Below are 16368 nucleotides of genomic sequence, written 5' to 3' on the forward strand. Positions count from 1 at the left end.
GTAACCGTGGGAACTATCATGTGCTTATCGCGCCGCATGTGGCTTCTGTCTCGAAGTAACCTCGATTATTGTCCTGTGAAGCTTGCACTAAGACAGGTAGTTATGACCCGTTCACTTAAGCCTTTGTTCATTGATCATATCTTAGCGCCAGTCAAAGGCATATAAAGAAGTCTATGCTGCCCATGGTACCCAAGACTTTGCACGTCTTCTGGCAACATCATTGCGATGAAGTCCGAGTCACGGAAGTATATCGACCTCATTTATGGCGTTACATCCAACTACCAGGTTAGCTGGGATCTACCAATAGAGATAAGGGTATGTAAATATACCACTTGGTTTCAGTCAACCTGACAGGCACAGGTGGGCGACTATGGAATGAACAACGATTCAACTGGAGAATTCGAGGTGTTTGGGAACATTTACGCAGATAAAATTATCGATATGACGGATCCGGCACTATGCCCCGTAGAGGAGGAAGGGGAAGACAGCCTCATCGTCAAATCGGAGGGTGTGATTGCCAGGGACCTCAGCACAAATACTGAAGCGTATGTGCTACAATATGCAATGTTTGGGTACATATCTGACTGTGTTGCAGCGCCGTGCCTGGTGCAGCGAATGTTGCTCTCAAAGTTGAGTTTGAGTTCGATGGTAGGAAACAAGCAGCTGTGCTGGTCATGTACAAGCCAAGATACATCAGCTTTCCCAAGAATGAGCGCATCATCGAGCTGCTCAATTCCATACCTGATGTCCTCAAAGGGAAGTACGTCATCTCCGAAGTTACAACTTGCGCAGCATTTATGATGTACTTGTCTCCCAATAGTAAGTCCGGCATGTGTAAATTCTTCTGTGCTGTTCACTTAGCATAGGACCAGAAAAATGTTCCGTGACATTTTGCGCCACCGGGCCTACTGCACCAGGTGTCAATGCTCGAGGATGGTCTGCCTATGGCATTTCCCGTGAAGGATACCCGACCGCAAAATATGTGCCCTTGTATAGGCTAATAAAGCCTCGTTCCAAGTTCTAGTTGCCTTTCAGTCAACGAGAAGATGAGCACATTCACGATGCGATCGAGGAGTGAGTTGAAATCGCCTCGTGGCTCAGCAGTGCAATGACCCCCTTGTAGGCGGGAGAATGATGTTCGTGGACAGTGAATTGAAGATAGTTCCCTCTGCAACTCGCATATGCGATGTGTCTATTTGCAGAGATGAACGAGTGACAAAATTGTGCTAATGTTATATTTCCTGAGCTGCTACTACAAACACAATATATTATCAAAGATGAATACGCACTGGTCTCAAGATCTCAAACCATGCCTGCGTACAAACCTTGTTGGTTGAGAGAATACCGAGGACGTTCGCCTCGGTGTCTGCATCATTTAGCGCGGCTTGGTGGCTATCGTCATGCGGAGGTTGTAATTTGCAATCGGCCAGGAATACTTATACCGTTTTGGGGACTTGCAGTCAGGTCCAGGGCAGCCTGCAGGCGAAACGACGACTCTGGCGGCCCATCAGTGGCCCATTTTTTTGCACTGATAACTGATACGGTGGGGGTAAGATATCTACCGTGTCACTTTATAGCGGTAATTAACTTACCTGCCCTGTAAGTTCACACTTCAACGTAACGACCAGTTCGGTGAAGACTTCGCGCATTCCATCCAAACCGTTTGTCATAGACAGTGAATCAAAGACGGTCTCTTCTGCGATCCACATATGCAATTACATTCAATGGATATAGATCTGGGTGTGATGTCAGCGCGAACCCTGATTGATCTCTTCAACGCTCACGGTCAATTGTATACAGCGTTGTCGAGTAAGAGACCCTGTCTATTTGTAGGGGTAATGCTAGTGCTGTATTTCCTCAGTTTTTATTGTAAATAGAATATTTATATCGTCGAAGAGCCGGCCGAAGGGTGTTCTTGTATATATCTAGCATACCCTAAGGACGGAATAATTGATCCCTACTTATGCTTAGATGGCAGCAAACAGTCACGCAGATCAGTAATGCTCCTCTAAATGCATTCAGCCCAATTAAAAAATCAGCGTCACGATACAGCATGACACTCAACGCCGCGTCGGAGCTCTGCCATCGCAGCACGGTGTTGGCCAATAGCAATGACAATAAAAATGTGCCAGATTGCGTGAGAACCGCCGCCACACCAGTCCAGCCAGTGAGAGTACCGCTCGGAAAGGAAGCGTTCCGGGATATGTGTTGCGTAGAAGACAAGGCCGATGAGGTACGATGTGATGGAGGGCCAGACGGGGTCTAGAAAAGCTTATCAATACGGGGGATGTTTTGCGGTATGGTAGAAGAAGGGACTCACAAACGAAAGCGAACATCTGCGCAGGCGATTGGAGGTATGCGAGGGCTGTCATCGGGGCGGCGGCGGTAAATGCAAGGGACAAAAAGAAAGCAATGCGACAGTGCTGAAGGAATCAAGTCAGTAAGAAATTCAAAGAGCGAAAAACGTCATTACTTTATACTCGGCCTGATCGAACCATTTAAAGAATGGGAATGCGTTCCCTGCAATCCCAGTCATCAAGCAACAAACAAGGAATGCGTTTCCCACTTCTGGATGACAATTCTGGAAGCCATAATATACGACGGTGCCAACTGAGGCGCTGATAAGCCTGGTGGGATGTGAATGATTCAGCAAATTCAAGAAGCGTTGAATTGTACTCACCATCCAATGCCTACATAATCTATCCGTGCACAAAGCTCCATGCCCTGAGGATGTGCACAGCCGGCCATGGTATGCCAGACCACACTGCTGAAAAGGCACAAAAGAGCAAATGAAATAAATGCCACCTCCGGAGCGTCTACGATATTTGATGCGTTAAATATGGATATCAAGTTAATGAGCCAAAGAATGAATGGAATGAGATGCGTGTGTATGTTCACTTTGTGCTAGTCAGCATGTAACGATATTCATAAGAAATATAACGTACGGGTTTCATTGTGTACAGCGAACAGTGACATAATAATAAGCGGCCACTTTTCTAGGGGGATGAACCTGATGCACGAATGAACGTGTTGCAAAGAGGGTGAGGATTTGCCACATACCGATAGCCTCCGAGGACAAAGGGGTTGTTTCGCCATTTTGGCGGAAGGTCGACATACTCAATTAGTTGTGATCCTTGTAATGATTGTTTTACTGCACGAGCAATGTCCTTTGCTGCCACTTCTATCATGGCCTCTGCTTCAGTGACATCATCAGATAGTTCAGTGATGAGTTCGGAGGACATGATGGAATCGATGAGGCCGGATATGTGAGAATTTCCCGGGAGAGATGGAAGCTCACTAGAGCGAGGGTCAAACGAACGTAGGTGCGCATGGAAGGACTGGAAGCGAGCGGAAAGAGTTGGCAGAAAACCACAAAAGTCAAAGTCGGAAAAGCGGGAGTAGGCATGTTCTAACAGCGATATAATATCGCTTGGAGCTAGGGCTGCCATATGTGGACGGACGTTCGGAATATCAGGTAGACGCGAGCGCACGTCGCTCAGGGAAGGGACATCGGGGAGTTCGGGGAGATGAGACTTTACTGGAGATATGTCTGGAAGATGGAGGTCCGGGAAGTGAGAGCAAACATCCATTCGAATACTACGGAGCATCTCGAGGGCATCTTTAACCCACTGTCTGGCTTCTTCGACAGAGCAACCACCCTTATTCTTCAAAGCCTCAGCGAGGTGAAGGTCAGTAATTGGAGATTCGAGTGTGGCCAATCGCATCTCAATGTCTTCTAAATAGGATAGGACGAGGTACCGAAGCGCAGCAAAAGTCTCTTTGGCTGAGTTAGATGAGAGGTCGAGTGCCTCAAGTGAATGAGGCAGGCGCTGGCAGATAGCCAGGCGGAGGTTACGCTGTGGATCATTCGTGGAAAAGCGACGTCTGTGACGAGGACGGAGTTCAATATTTGCCTCCGTCGCAGTCGACGACATCGTATAAAAATGAGATGGAAGATAAAAGATGGAAAACGGAAAACGGAAGACGGAAGACGGAAGAACAAACAAGAGCCTCGCCTATCTGTAGACCGTCAGAAGTGAGGACGTCGGAATTAGTATACATCCTCCGAAACGCTTCTAAATATGGTATCTTGTCGGCATAATTGCCTTTGTGCCTTTTGTCACACTTATTGCTAAATTTGGGACACACTTGGTAATAGACGGTCACGTTCAATTCGAGTGCACCGGCTGCCAGCTACTATGACTCGGACTCCGAGTCGAGGAGCTCTTGAAGGCTTACTAAAACTCGACTCTTCTCATTGACCTTCAGTATACACCAATACCCGACACATACCCAACAAATTTCGCAGGATGACCGTCGCTTCAGGACTTCCCCAACTGCTTGTTGTAGGCCTGGGTAACCTTCCGTTTCCCCAGACCCGCCATAGGTAGGTTCTCATTACTTACAGATGTCATCTGACACGAAAAACTGACTGGAACCGCAGCATCGGGCATCTTATAATTGACGCCTTAGCTGCAAGATTTCATATACATATGTCCACTGACAGAACGATGGGGGGCGTGACTGGACGTTCAAAGGTCACGCTAGGCCAAACTGCTGTATCTCTGACACTCCTGAAACCAAGTTAGTGATTTAACTGTTCTAGTTTCTCAATGGCTTTAAACACTCGGCCAGAGCCCCTCATGAATATCACCGGTCCATCAGTGGCAGGAGCTCTCCGCAATTCTGTCAAAGCCTCAGATGCAATGGTCGTTATCCACGATTCACTATCTCATAAACCGAAGGCTTTGTCTCCAAAAATAGGTGGTTCTGCCAATGGGCACAACGGTGTACGCAGCATCATATCTGCACTCGGAGGCGAAACCCATTTTCATCGATTTCGTATTGGCATTGGTAGAGGTCCTGGTGATGCAGCAGAATATGTTCTGTCGAAGCTTTCAGAGGAAGAGAAATACTATTGGAATGGCGATGGTATAGGCCTCGACCTCATTTGTAACGAACTCGAACGTATTGCGCGCAAACAGGTTGAGAGCCAAGGCTTACCGTGACCTTTGTGGGTTCATATCTCAGCGCTTTGTTAATCTGTTAATAAGTTTTGGCCTTAGACCTCGGACAAGCATGGGGTATTCGCCACGACGCGTGGCAAACCCGTGGTGACGGCTTCATTTCCGTTCAACGCCAGCGAAGTCCCGACATTGAACGCCCCCGTAGTACTCGCAGACTGATGCGTGTACTTTTCGTCTCCATATGTACATCACGTATTTTACGTGGCGTGGCCATAACGATACCTTACCGTCGGAGCTACGTCACGGGTATGATTCAGCCTCACCGACTTGCACGCGATGGCACGTAAGGGTGCAGTGTTGTCCATGTACTGATGCCGTTGTCCGACAGTGTTCGGTCATTAAATGAAAGTATATAAATTTTTTGGAAGATCTACATAAGCGCTGTTATATAGCGTTAGTTAATCCCCACAACACGAAGCGAACTACGGGTGTGATCATGGTTGGTTGGCTACTAGCATCTGCTGCTGCGGTGTGTATTGGCACGACCTATGCTCAACCATCACCAGAAGTTCAAGCACGTATCAGTGCTGCTATAGCAGCTGCGCAGGCATCTAACAAATCCACGGATATCGACTACACTGCTTTCGTGAATCCTTTCATCGGAACTGGTAGATCGGGTTTCTTTCGGCAGCTTCACGTGTACTGACAGCTATTTCCCAGATTATACCAATTATGGGGATGTTTGGTAGGTTCCCTCCATGACGCGTCGTAAGTCGTTGAACGATGCCTGCCATGCAGTCCAGGCGCGTCGGTGCCCTTTGGAATGGTACGTCTCAATTCAAACATGACCGTGACGACAACACGTATGCCTATCTCCAGGTCAAATTCACTACCGACTTCACGGGTTACGCGCCAGCGGGTAAGTTGTTCTGCAGGTCGTGCACGCTCCGTTACGATGAATCGCCCTTAGGGTACATCTCGGATCCATCCCAGAAAGCTCGCGGAATGAGTCCCCTGCATGACAGTGGCACGGGGTCATCCCTCGGGACGTATGGTAACTTCGAGGTCATGCCCCTCCTTTGTCCTTCAGGATTTGACACGTGCACGACCACGCTGGAGGCGCGTGAGAGGTACAGGAAGAACGATAGTGATGGTATGGCGTCTTGTGTTGTATGGAAGTCCCAGGAGCTGAAATGAGCGCAACAGACGCGTACCCAGGCTACTTTTCACTGACTTTAGATAATGATATCAAGATGGAAGCTACATCGACGCGTCGTGCTGGGATAGAACGCTTCACATTCCCAGGGGGCTCGAAACCGTACTTTGTACTCGACCTAGCCAATGACTTGCCGGCATCATTTGCGGGCGGGACCCTTGATATTGACCCAGAAAATGGTCGTATCACGATTGGCGGCCACTACGGTTCCAGGTGGGCATTGAATGTCCTTTGGGTCAGTGATGTGGTAAATCAGCTTGATTGTGCGTTAGTTTCGGTCCCGGCGAGTACCACTACCAGGCATTTGCTTGTTATGATCTCTTGAACAGCGGAACTCAAAAACTGAGTGAATATGGCGTCTGGACGGGTGATAAGTGAGCACTGCGCACTGCTGTCATAATTTAACTAACAATACGCTCATCAGGTACGGTCTCGACGCAAAAGGACTTGGTCAGACCCATCTTAATCTCTCTCAGAACTTGATAGGGGGTACACCCTACCAATCAGGTGCACTCTTCTCATATGAGGATAACCCAAAGGAAGTGATCCTTCGTGTGGGTATTTCATTCGTATCGACGGACCAGGCCTGTGCCAATGCCGAGGAGGAAATCGGCACAAGTTCCTTTGAGGAAATCCAGAAGGCGTCCAAGGCTCTTTGGCAAGAGAAGCTCAGCAAGATCGAGATCGATGTTGTAAACACGCCCGCTAATGTGACAGAGATGCTGTATTCTTCGTTGTACCGAGCGTCATTGACTCCTGTAGGTGTAAACCATCGTAACGAAGTTGAACTAACCGTGTTTTTGCAGAATAATGCTACTCTAGAAACTCAAGGCGCGTTTGCGAACACGACATCATTCTACTTTGACTCTCTTTACTGTAGCTGGGACACGGTGAGCAGCAATAATGTGATGTCAGAATTTGACTCACCTACATACGTAGTTCCGAACATTTTACCCCCTCATGACTCTTCACTCCCCAATCGAATTCGCACAAATCGTGGACAACTACATCGATGGCTGGCGTAAACTCGGCTGGATGCCGGAATGCCGCGCGAACAATCTTCCTGGGTGGACACAGGGCGGGTCAAGCGGTGACAGCATCGTGGCACAGTTTGCGGTGAATTATCACAGTGAGGCGCAGGCGCTGGGAATCGACCTCAACGACTTGTATGCCGCGCTTGTCGCGGACGGGCAGGTGAATCCGCCCGAATGGAATACAATGGGCAGGCAGGTGAATGTATACAAGTGCGTGACTTCGTTAATACCGTATTAGATATGAGCGCTGAATTAGATTTGCAGGCAATTTTCTTATGTACCCTTTGCTGTTCTAGACACTGGGAGTACCGGTAGACAGACCAGGGAGGGAAGTAGAACTCTTGAGGTGAATGCTCCGTGATCAATGCTGGCGTTACGATCTCATGACCCGGCTGTATCCATTCCAGTATGCATTCCAGGACTTCGGTATTCGTCAGGTGGCACAAGTGCTTGGCAAAACGGACGATGTTGAATATTACACGAACCGATCATATGTGAGCGAATAGCGGCGTCAAAAATCACTGATCGCAAACTTTACAGTGGTACCGCAATGTCTGGGATGCAACTGTGTACAGTGATGGATACCAAGGTTTGTTGGGTCGATGTAGTGATGGGGATGTGAATCCTGACGCTGTCATCGCAGGGTTCATGCAGAAGAGATTCTCCAATGGAACCTTCTATAACACCGACCCTGTCGACTGCTCGCCGAAGGACACCAGGAGCAGTCAAGAGTGCTCGCTTCAGGAGGATAATCAGAGCGGGTTCTACGAATCGTCATCGTGGGAGTATAGCTGGTGAGTTTCTCTGTTCTTGCGTCAAGATGTGCTGGATGCCTTACGAGGGGCAATGACAGGTATGCACCTCACGATACGGAATACTTGGTTGAGCTCATGGGAGGAAATACAACGTTCACGAGTCGACTCGACCATTTCTTTGACGTAGGTTCATCCTACGGGTCGTCCTGACTAATATTGACTTGTGATATCCAGGAAGGATATTATCTAGCAGGCAACGAGCCTTCTTTCCAGGTTATTCTCTAATATACACGGTTGAAACGATGCTGACCTGTAGAGCAGACACCTATCGGATACCACTATGTAAACCAACCTTGGCGTTCTGTGGACCGTGTCCGCGATGTTGTCATGAATAACTTCAATATCGGTAAGATTGGAGAAGCTAGCTGATATGGAGTGATGCTGAATTAGATCCAGAAACCGCGGGTCTTCCTGGAAACGACGATCAGGCCGCAATGGCAACACTCCTCGGGTTTCATCTCTTAGGATTGTACCCAGGTATGCTCCTCATTCGTTCACCCATCCATACAATTAACTCGGGTGCAGTTCCCTCAACGACGCATTACCTTATTGTCTCGCCCTTCACGCCAAAATATACTATCCACAATGCCTACCTCAACACCAGCACTACGGTAACTGTTACCAACTACTCTGGTGCGTCTGTGGCGTACCCGATACCCGATGGTGTGCCCGCGTACGTGAAAAATGTGACGATCAATGGAGTGCCTGCGAAAAGTAGATGCTACGTTGATTTCTATGATACGTTCAGAGTGGGTGGGGAGATCGAAATAGTTGTCACGGAGGACAAAACGTATGATTGTGGTGGGCCTGTACCAGAGAGTCTGTCGATGGGAGGATTTGCTAGGGCACGATAGAAGCAAATCGATGATTCTGTTGCGGATTGTGACAACATGCGAGTCGGAACGTGACGGTCAAGGTCGTCATGTAATTTGTCCTTGTTTGCACACATAGTAGGTCCGTGCGATAATTGATATTGAAGCCTCGAGTCGCGATCCGATCGTTGCTCGATCACAAATTAAGCTGCGAGGTCCGCTAAGCTAATCGGGCTCGTCATCCTCCACGACGTATGTGATAACATGGACAATATCATCGCCATCGGTCTTGGGCTCGCCCTACGCAGTGTTATCGACATCGTGACTGACAGTGATTATAGGCTTACTGGTGCGTCTTGTTACTGTTGATGAGTGGCCCATCTAATTATTATCATTCAAGGTACACTCGTTGGGCTCTGGGAAGGATTTGTACTCTCACATTTCCTCCATAAAAATCCGCGAAATCCTAATGATGCTTATCTTGCCCTTGCGACTCGGTTCGTTATCGACTTTTTGCTCACGAACTCGCTAGTTCGTTTTGCCCTCACTGGCGCATGGACACTCGTTGGGCTCCTCCTTGCTGACGTAGCGCCCAGTGTGTTGCGAGAGACGGGGCTGAGGCATGTATACAGGGCGCTAAGGAAAGATGTCAAAGCCATGAGGAGATCCATGCCACGATGGAGGATTGAAAACGATATACAGGTCCCAAACATATCTATTTCAAATCGTGTACCGGATCTTTTGTCTAGTCCTCCATCATCCAGCATTGTATCGAGCACGCGTGCTGCCCCGCCAGCTTCCCCAACTCCGATCCTGCAGAGACGCTCAACATCAAACTCGCCCTCCAGCCAAGTAACCTCTTCCGTGACGAACACTCTTACGCGTGAAGTTGTTCTAGGACCCTCCCCGGCCCTCATTCACATTGATGTCGACCCTGAATTTCCTCCTTCTTTCAACCCAGACACACCCTCTCCTCGCTCGTCCCTTCTCTCTAACACGTCTGATTCTTTAAGGCACGACCAGGCTATACCGATTCAAGATGACGACCGGGTACACACTGCCGTGCCGTCTCACATGCAAGAACAAGAGCAGGAACAGGGTGCAGACCTCAGCGTGCTCGACTTAACTCCACCCGTAGCTGCAGTCGGAATAGCATTCACATCCAAAATCATCTCCCCTACCCCCCGCTCATATATTGAAGGTCTCCCTCTCATCTCAGATTCTGAGATCGATCTTTCTATCCATGCGCCACCAGTTCTACCACTAGAATCACGTCCTGCTTCCCGTGTAAGGAATTTATCATCCACCTTTGGCGCGGGCATATCGAACCAAAACACTGGCACCGGTGTCAGGGAAGTTGGTAAGGACCGAGGCCCTGATATTGGGAAATCACGCACGCCACCTCATCAACGGGCGAGCTCAGCGGGGGTGTCGGTACAAAATAAGCCTATTTCCGGTAATCAGCCGAATTCGACAGGACACAGCAGCAAATGGGAACACTCGATGCTTCGTCATCCTGAACAGATCATCCTGTCCGATAGTGCTGCTGGAATCGGCGGGTTTGCAATACGGCCAGACGGCCAGACGCCTCAACATTCCGGCACGCCTCAAGCACATCCTGGTAGTGACGGTGTGCACATGAGCTCAGTGCTTGGTTTGAGTACGCCACTCTCCCCGCCCAAGACCCCCGCCACTCTCCCAGACCTAACGCCCGCTTCAGCACCCCAGATCAAGCCGCCAACGCCAGCGCCCTTCACCAAACCGCCAACGCCAACGCCACCGCCACCCACTAAACCGCTAACGCCAGCGCCAGCGCCACTTACCACACCCGCACCCGCACTTCCATCCAAGACCCCTACACCACCTGCACCTCTCTCCAGGACCCATACACCGATGCCGCCAGCGCCACTAACTAAACCGCCAACGCCAGCGCCACTCACCACACCCACGCCTGCACTTCTATCCAAGACCCCCACACCTGCACCTCTCTCCAGGACCCATACACCGATGCCCACGTCCAAATCGAGGTGTACAAGCCCAGGTCTCACATCCACTTCCGTCCGCAACCATACCGATTACGACCCTGCGAACCCAATTCGTCCTATGCCAGGCCTCAAATCTCCATCTACCGAACCAGACCCAATTTTCCCAGATGTGGGAGCGCGTAATGAATCTACCACGAGGGTGTTTAATCCGTTAGATACCAGCGGTGCTGATATTTATGATGATCCACCACCACCATTCAAAGAATTCGAGTCGCCTGTGCATCCGCGTGGGGTGAATTTTGGTGCAGGCATTGGTGATGGGAAGCGACCAGGCGAACAGGTCACGGAGGGTTCCAAAGGTCAGGGTGCTGTTGCCAAGCCGCCAGCTGCCGAGGGTGATGCGAAAGGAGAAGAGCAGGATAAGGTCTCCAAAGGGGAAGGAGAAGAGGCAATTACAAACACGAATATCGGAGATGCGGATGGCGTGGGTGGACAAGACTCCGGTGAGGATACCAAAGGGAACATTGAGACTTCAAACGCTGGGGACAATGCCCGAGGTGCGGATAGCCCGAACCGAGAGGATTGTGCTCGAGAGAACGGCAAGGATAGTCAAGAGCCAGAAAATAGTGAACAAGGTAATCAGGGACCGGTCGATGATAGTCAAGTTGCCAACCTTGCAAGTGGTGATACCCAAGTCGCAGGCGATGATTCCCAAGATACAGGTATGTGTGTCCACTAAGGCGATTTGAACTAAGCCAAAGCTTTACCTCCAGACTCTGGCCCCAAACCAGAGCCGACGCGTCTCACTCCTGCCCAAGAAGAGGCTGAAACCCACCGCCATGCCTTCCTACTTAAAGAAGTGACCCGACTCGAGGAATCACGCAAACGGGAGATAATGGACTCTTCTGATGATCAGTGCCCTTCTGAGATTCAGGCTCGTCTGAGTGCCGTGAAAGCAAGAATTTCAAGGATCATTTTCGCTGGTACGTTCGTGTTCCGTAGATCTCGCACTGTCTTGCTTACTATATTTACCAGACCCACCCAAACGCCCACCACCTACTTTCGAAATAAACTCTTCCGGCAAAAGTCCTCAGGAACTCACCAGTGCGCTGACGAATGCGATCATCGATTTGCTTCTTGAGCGGCGGGACGTTGGACCGATAAAAGTCACAGTATCTTATACGAAGAACAGGCGGGGGAGTGTGGAAAAGGTATTGAAGGAGTTTAATGCGGAGTGAGTTTATTCGGCTTCAATAACATGTATGGCTGTTATTGTGATGCTGACGCTGACGGTGCAGTAACAAATTTTCGATTCGTTCTGAGAATGGGCAATTTTCGACTCTGATAACAGTGTAATGGAGACTGTACAAGATACGATACCCCCGACAAGGATACCCTCCCTCCTTGCTGTTCTTGCTATTTTCTCGATGAGTGATGGGAATGTTAGATTACACTTGTTGTATCACACATGTAACTTGCCGACAAGTCGTTGGCCTTAGCAATTCAGCCATTACTTGCCCAGGACAGCGCGGAAGGCAGCAAGAAGATTGAGCGTGGGCTCGTGTAGTATAAAACCGAGTCGTTGGAAGAGTAACCAGTTGAATGGTTGGCTGGGCGATAGAGGGACTATCATATATATGCGGATGCATAGATCCAAGAGGTGAAGTCACGTGTGACTAGTATGTGACGATCCTAAACGAAGCCGTCTTGATCCGAAAACGTCGATTCAATTCATGTTGAAATTATAACGCTTGCGGCGAAGTCGTTTGACGGACAACAGATGTTTTATTGCCTCTGCCACACTCACCGCGTAGGATGCTCGCATGACTATGGTACAAGAAATATTTGAGCGTTATTCGACTCGTAAACTGTTGACTTCATCTTTCATAGATCCGCGTTCATAATTGCGACGATGACTGCTGGGCCCTGGCTAGCATGTTAGACTATGCGTTCTCTTCGCCATCAGAGTGTTTGAATCTCATTCCCTCACTATTCTCTCGGCACCATCTTCCTATTCTTGCCTCTCCTTACCTGGATTCCTTCTTGCTGCACGAAGTGATGGGGACTGGACGCGGGCATTGAATAGCTATACCTGAAAGGAACAGGAACGTTTAGAAATCAATAAGACATCCGAGGGCGACTCGCGTGCTTTCGTTCAAGTCATACCAATGTCTGTCGTGCCGAACAGCCCTCGACAATGTCGATACCGGATGCTAACAGGGACATCGCCACTTGTCATAGCAGTGATCAATTGTATTCAGGGTTGAACGTTGACCTGTGGAAATACACATGCAGCATGACCTGAATCCCAAGCCTCAACCTCCCACTCAGCCGAACTCTATCCGCAGTCCCCATATCCTTACCCCAATCTTCCCTTCCCACTCATTCCGTCCACCGCTCAGCCCATCCTTGATCCTCATCATTTTGCTCCATCGCAATATCATGCCTGGTAGCTCAGAAAGCCAATATATCAGACTTGATATACACCATTTACTGGCTCTTCAGACCCAAGACTAGATGATGCCAATCCCCTACTTGCAGAAGCCGACCACATACTCTACTTCACGTTCCACCTGCCCCACGATTCACCCCAAACTCTATTCTAAGCGCGCCTCGAACTCATCTGTGTGCTGACCATTGCTCTTGGGATATCACGTCGTATGTTTGATATTCAATTATAATCGTTTTCCAGTGCGAGGTCAAGACCTTTTTCTGTTTCTCCTCAGCTGTTCGCTTGATACGATAGGACTCTGTAGCTCACAGCAGCGCCCACTCTACTCAGCGAGACCCCTGATCGAGGCGGAAGTATCACAGAATAAAGCATGCATACTGGAGCTTGGAGACCGGCATCATGGCCTGCTACAACAATGCCCTTCGGCCAAATCCTCGCTCTTTGACATGATTCACAACACTCGAGCAGTAGCTGATCAGCGCCGTATGTTACTTCAAGTTGTTGATACCTTTGGAGAAGAGGATTTTTCGTCACACAACTGCCTGTGTAGTTGTGCGTAACTGAACGGAGCAAGGGTACAGAGGCTGCGATACTTTCAACTCTGTCGATGGATCGTAAATCGTACGTCGGAGAACCATAGACTCCATTTAGGCGCACATTGAAAAACCAAGCATTCTGCTACCCTCAGACGCTCTCACTCCAGAATCCCCCTCCTTGGGAGTCAGTGACGACACATACAAGCCATGTGTCAATCGGACGGGGTGGATTCATCGTTCCAGTGATGTTGTTGGTGGTGGGTGTTCTTTTTATCAATAGGATTTCGCAGTTGCTCCATTAGTCAAGCAGCAGTAGAATTTGCTCTGGAGTAGTCCAACCAATCGACTACCATGTAAGAGTTGTGCCATGCGGTCACCGAATGAGTTCGTGTACGTAGATTCTCGAGGGTTCGTCCCACATTTGCATCATGTAATAACCAGTATTTCCACAGAGCCGGACCACATTGTGCGACTAAATGGAACAACAACTCTGGCACAAACTGTCATAACTTGTGGTCTCACACATATTTTTATTCTCGGGCCACTGTTGTTCAACTTTTTCTGCCATTGTTCACGAGGTGTTAAATGATTAATGAGGGCTCGTTCAGACCGGTTTTCCATGTCACTCAGCCACCATGGAGACTACCCCCCGAGCTTCATTTAACGACCTTCCCGCCGAGATCGTCGCCATCATCATACAAGATGCTGCAGAACCCACTTTTACTCAAGACGAGGAATATGAGCTGATGAATCTGTACTCAACCGCTCGTGAACTTTGTCTCGTCTCCCACGCTTTTAGGCACGTTGCACTGCCTATAATGTTGCACACAGTATTACTGGATTTTCGTAACATGCCAGCTTTCTTGCATGCTCTATATATGCAGAACGAATACGCTCACACGTATCCTGCTCTCCGTTTCGAGTACACATCTTACATACGCAACATCTGGTTTGGAGAGCGTTGGGGTGGGCGTCCCTCAGACACTCACGTCTACAGCCGCTTTACCTCTGAGCCTGTGTCAGACATTGAGCTCATCGCTCCAGTACTCCTGAGTGCATCGTCACTAGCGATCGAGTTCTCGTGTCTAGACCTCCTGGTATTCTCCGTAGAGCTCGCATGGGGCCGTATGGATGACAGCATAGACCGTGGATGTTTGCCACTTCCGTGGAACATAAAAACATTAACGTTATCGAGGATCACCTGTGATTCATGGGACATGGCGAGGCTTGCCTCAGGATCAGCCTTCCTGGCATCCATCACCCACCTTATCGCCATCCCTCCCGACGAGGATGACATATCTTCACACATCATTTTTCGGGCTAGGTGCGGTGTTGGATCTCAAGGCTACGCTGCGCCTCTGTGGATGGAGTACGTTCCGTGGGATTCTTTCGAGAGACTCGAAAGAGTCTCTTTGGTTTTCCCCCAAGTCAAACTCCCGTTCGATGATATGTACGACTCTAGCATGGAACTGAAGTTACACGCGGAACTGTTGACGCTCCCTGGTTCCATGCTCAGGGGCCGCCGCATACCCGTCGAAATACAAGGGTCCAAAGATGCTGAAGAGGGTCATTTTTGGTTGAAAGACGTTGATGCTGAGGTGTCCGATGAGTATTTTATTTCCTTAAACGACATTCATGTTGTGGTGTCCGATCACCCGGTGCACTTTTGTACTGAGATGACTTGTCTATCTTGTCTTCATCCAGATTGGCAGAAAGTGTGGGCATCCGGGTTGCAAGCTGAAGGGAGATGGGTGTTATGATACGATCAATACTGGGTTTACGTAGATGTTCGTAGCTGGCTTCCTGTATCGTGTATATATACTACGAGTTTTTTCGACCGTAGCACCACAAAACCCATTACTGCCGTAGCGGGGACGTTATTTTGCAACCTTCAAGGCGAATTGCAGATTATTTATCTCATTCTGGCCTACCGTGAATCAATGCACACGTTCGATCTGATTGTTGACTCTCATGTTTTATCAGATTAGTTTTTTTTTTTTGCTCGGACACTCAAAGAACAAATAGCTCTACTTGGTCCTGCTCTGCTGTCCAGCGTACAATCTTCGCAGCGCTACACGTTGCTCGATGCCTATTCTGTGACCCGGTATATGTAGATTGCATACAGCACACAAGGTTAGTAACTCGCGCCCGCTGACATGGTAATACTACCGCTCAACGTTTGTCATGCATTGCTACAACTGGTGCCAGAACGGTGGTTGTTGACGACTTATGTTACATCGGTCAGCTGGACAGTGAGTCATGGTAGGACAGATGGGAGCACAATCGTTTCAATACAAAACCTCCTTCCCACTAAATTGGAATTGGAAGTCGAGGCTTCTTGATAGAAACAAAAGTGCAAAGTCTGCAATGTGTTCAGGGTCCGGCTATGTCACGAATCTTGCATCCCTACAACAGTTTGAACAGTATTCAATTGTCGGATCGACTTGGGACACGTACAATGCTTCGACAACTGACCCCTTTGAACAAATACCATTGAGGAATTTCATCACTAGTACTATCATATGCATATGTCCAAAACATGACTTCACGT

At 48.9% G+C, this 16368-nt stretch overlaps 7 protein-coding genes across 7 annotated transcripts; 6 read left to right on the top strand and 1 right to left on the bottom strand.

Annotated features, from left to right (window-relative positions):
* Positions 1-13: 13 nt before the first annotated feature.
* On the top strand, positions 14-1167 carry HD556DRAFT_680877 (uncharacterized protein). Its single transcript, XM_041311290.1, has 5 exons — positions 14-96; positions 158-315; positions 361-545; positions 596-819; positions 867-1167. Exons 2-5 carry the CDS (start codon positions 226-228, stop codon positions 1022-1024), a joined length of 657 nt encoding a protein of 218 aa, XP_041157763.1. The 5' UTR covers positions 14-96; positions 158-225; the 3' UTR covers positions 1025-1167.
* Positions 1168-1783: 616 nt separating this feature from the next.
* On the bottom strand, positions 1784-3935 carry HD556DRAFT_1487991 (hemolysin-III related-domain-containing protein; the record flags this gene model as incomplete). Its single annotated transcript, XM_041308748.1, has 6 exons — positions 1784-2262; positions 2321-2423; positions 2474-2627; positions 2681-2897; positions 2946-3010; positions 3061-3935. 6 exons carry the CDS (start codon positions 3933-3935, stop codon positions 2042-2044), a joined length of 1635 nt encoding a protein of 544 aa, XP_041157764.1. The 3' UTR covers positions 1784-2041.
* A 215-nt stretch (positions 3936-4150) lies between these two features.
* HD556DRAFT_681005 (peptidyl-tRNA hydrolase) lies at positions 4151-5262 on the top strand. The gene is made up of 4 exons (XM_041311291.1): positions 4151-4387; positions 4445-4584; positions 4636-5014; positions 5067-5262. Exons 1-3 carry the CDS (start codon positions 4311-4313, stop codon positions 5007-5009), a joined length of 591 nt encoding a protein of 196 aa, XP_041157765.1. The 5' UTR covers positions 4151-4310; the 3' UTR covers positions 5010-5014; positions 5067-5262.
* A 201-nt stretch (positions 5263-5463) lies between these two features.
* On the top strand, positions 5464-8886 carry HD556DRAFT_1488003 (glycoside hydrolase family 92 protein; the record flags this gene model as incomplete). Its single annotated transcript, XM_041308749.1, has 19 exons — positions 5464-5635; positions 5688-5712; positions 5766-5793; positions 5847-5886; positions 5938-6120; positions 6174-6396; positions 6456-6557; positions 6608-6941; positions 6990-7073; positions 7123-7427; positions 7482-7563; positions 7625-7711; positions 7758-7806; positions 7861-8011; positions 8071-8155; positions 8207-8245; positions 8294-8378; positions 8429-8509; positions 8558-8886. The coding sequence occupies 19 exons, from the start codon at positions 5464-5466 to the stop codon at positions 8884-8886; spliced, it is 2484 nt and encodes an 827-aa protein (XP_041157766.1).
* Positions 8887-9108: 222 nt separating this feature from the next.
* Positions 9109-9414, top strand: HD556DRAFT_1202944 (uncharacterized protein; the record flags this gene model as incomplete). Its single annotated transcript, XM_041296410.1, has 2 exons — positions 9109-9193; positions 9245-9414. Coding segments are annotated over 2 exons (255 nt in total), but the record flags the coding sequence as incomplete, so codon positions are not given.
* Positions 9220-11856, top strand: HD556DRAFT_681128 (uncharacterized protein). Its single transcript, XM_041311292.1, has one exon. The coding sequence runs from the start codon at positions 9502-9504 to the stop codon at positions 11566-11568; it is 2067 nt and encodes a 688-aa protein (XP_041157768.1). The 5' UTR covers positions 9220-9501; the 3' UTR covers positions 11569-11856.
* A 2596-nt stretch (positions 11857-14452) lies between these two features.
* HD556DRAFT_1310375 (uncharacterized protein) lies at positions 14453-15577 on the top strand (the record flags this gene model as incomplete). Its single annotated transcript, XM_041300400.1, has 2 exons — positions 14453-15485; positions 15522-15577. 2 exons carry the CDS (start codon positions 14453-14455, stop codon positions 15575-15577), a joined length of 1089 nt encoding a protein of 362 aa, XP_041157769.1.
* Positions 15578-16368: the final 791 nt, after the last annotated feature.

The sequence above is a fragment of the Suillus plorans genome, assembly GCF_016647745.1.
Source record: "Suillus plorans strain S12 chromosome Unknown HD556scaffold_47, whole genome shotgun sequence".
Taxonomy (NCBI): domain Eukaryota; kingdom Fungi; phylum Basidiomycota; class Agaricomycetes; order Boletales; family Suillaceae; genus Suillus; species Suillus plorans.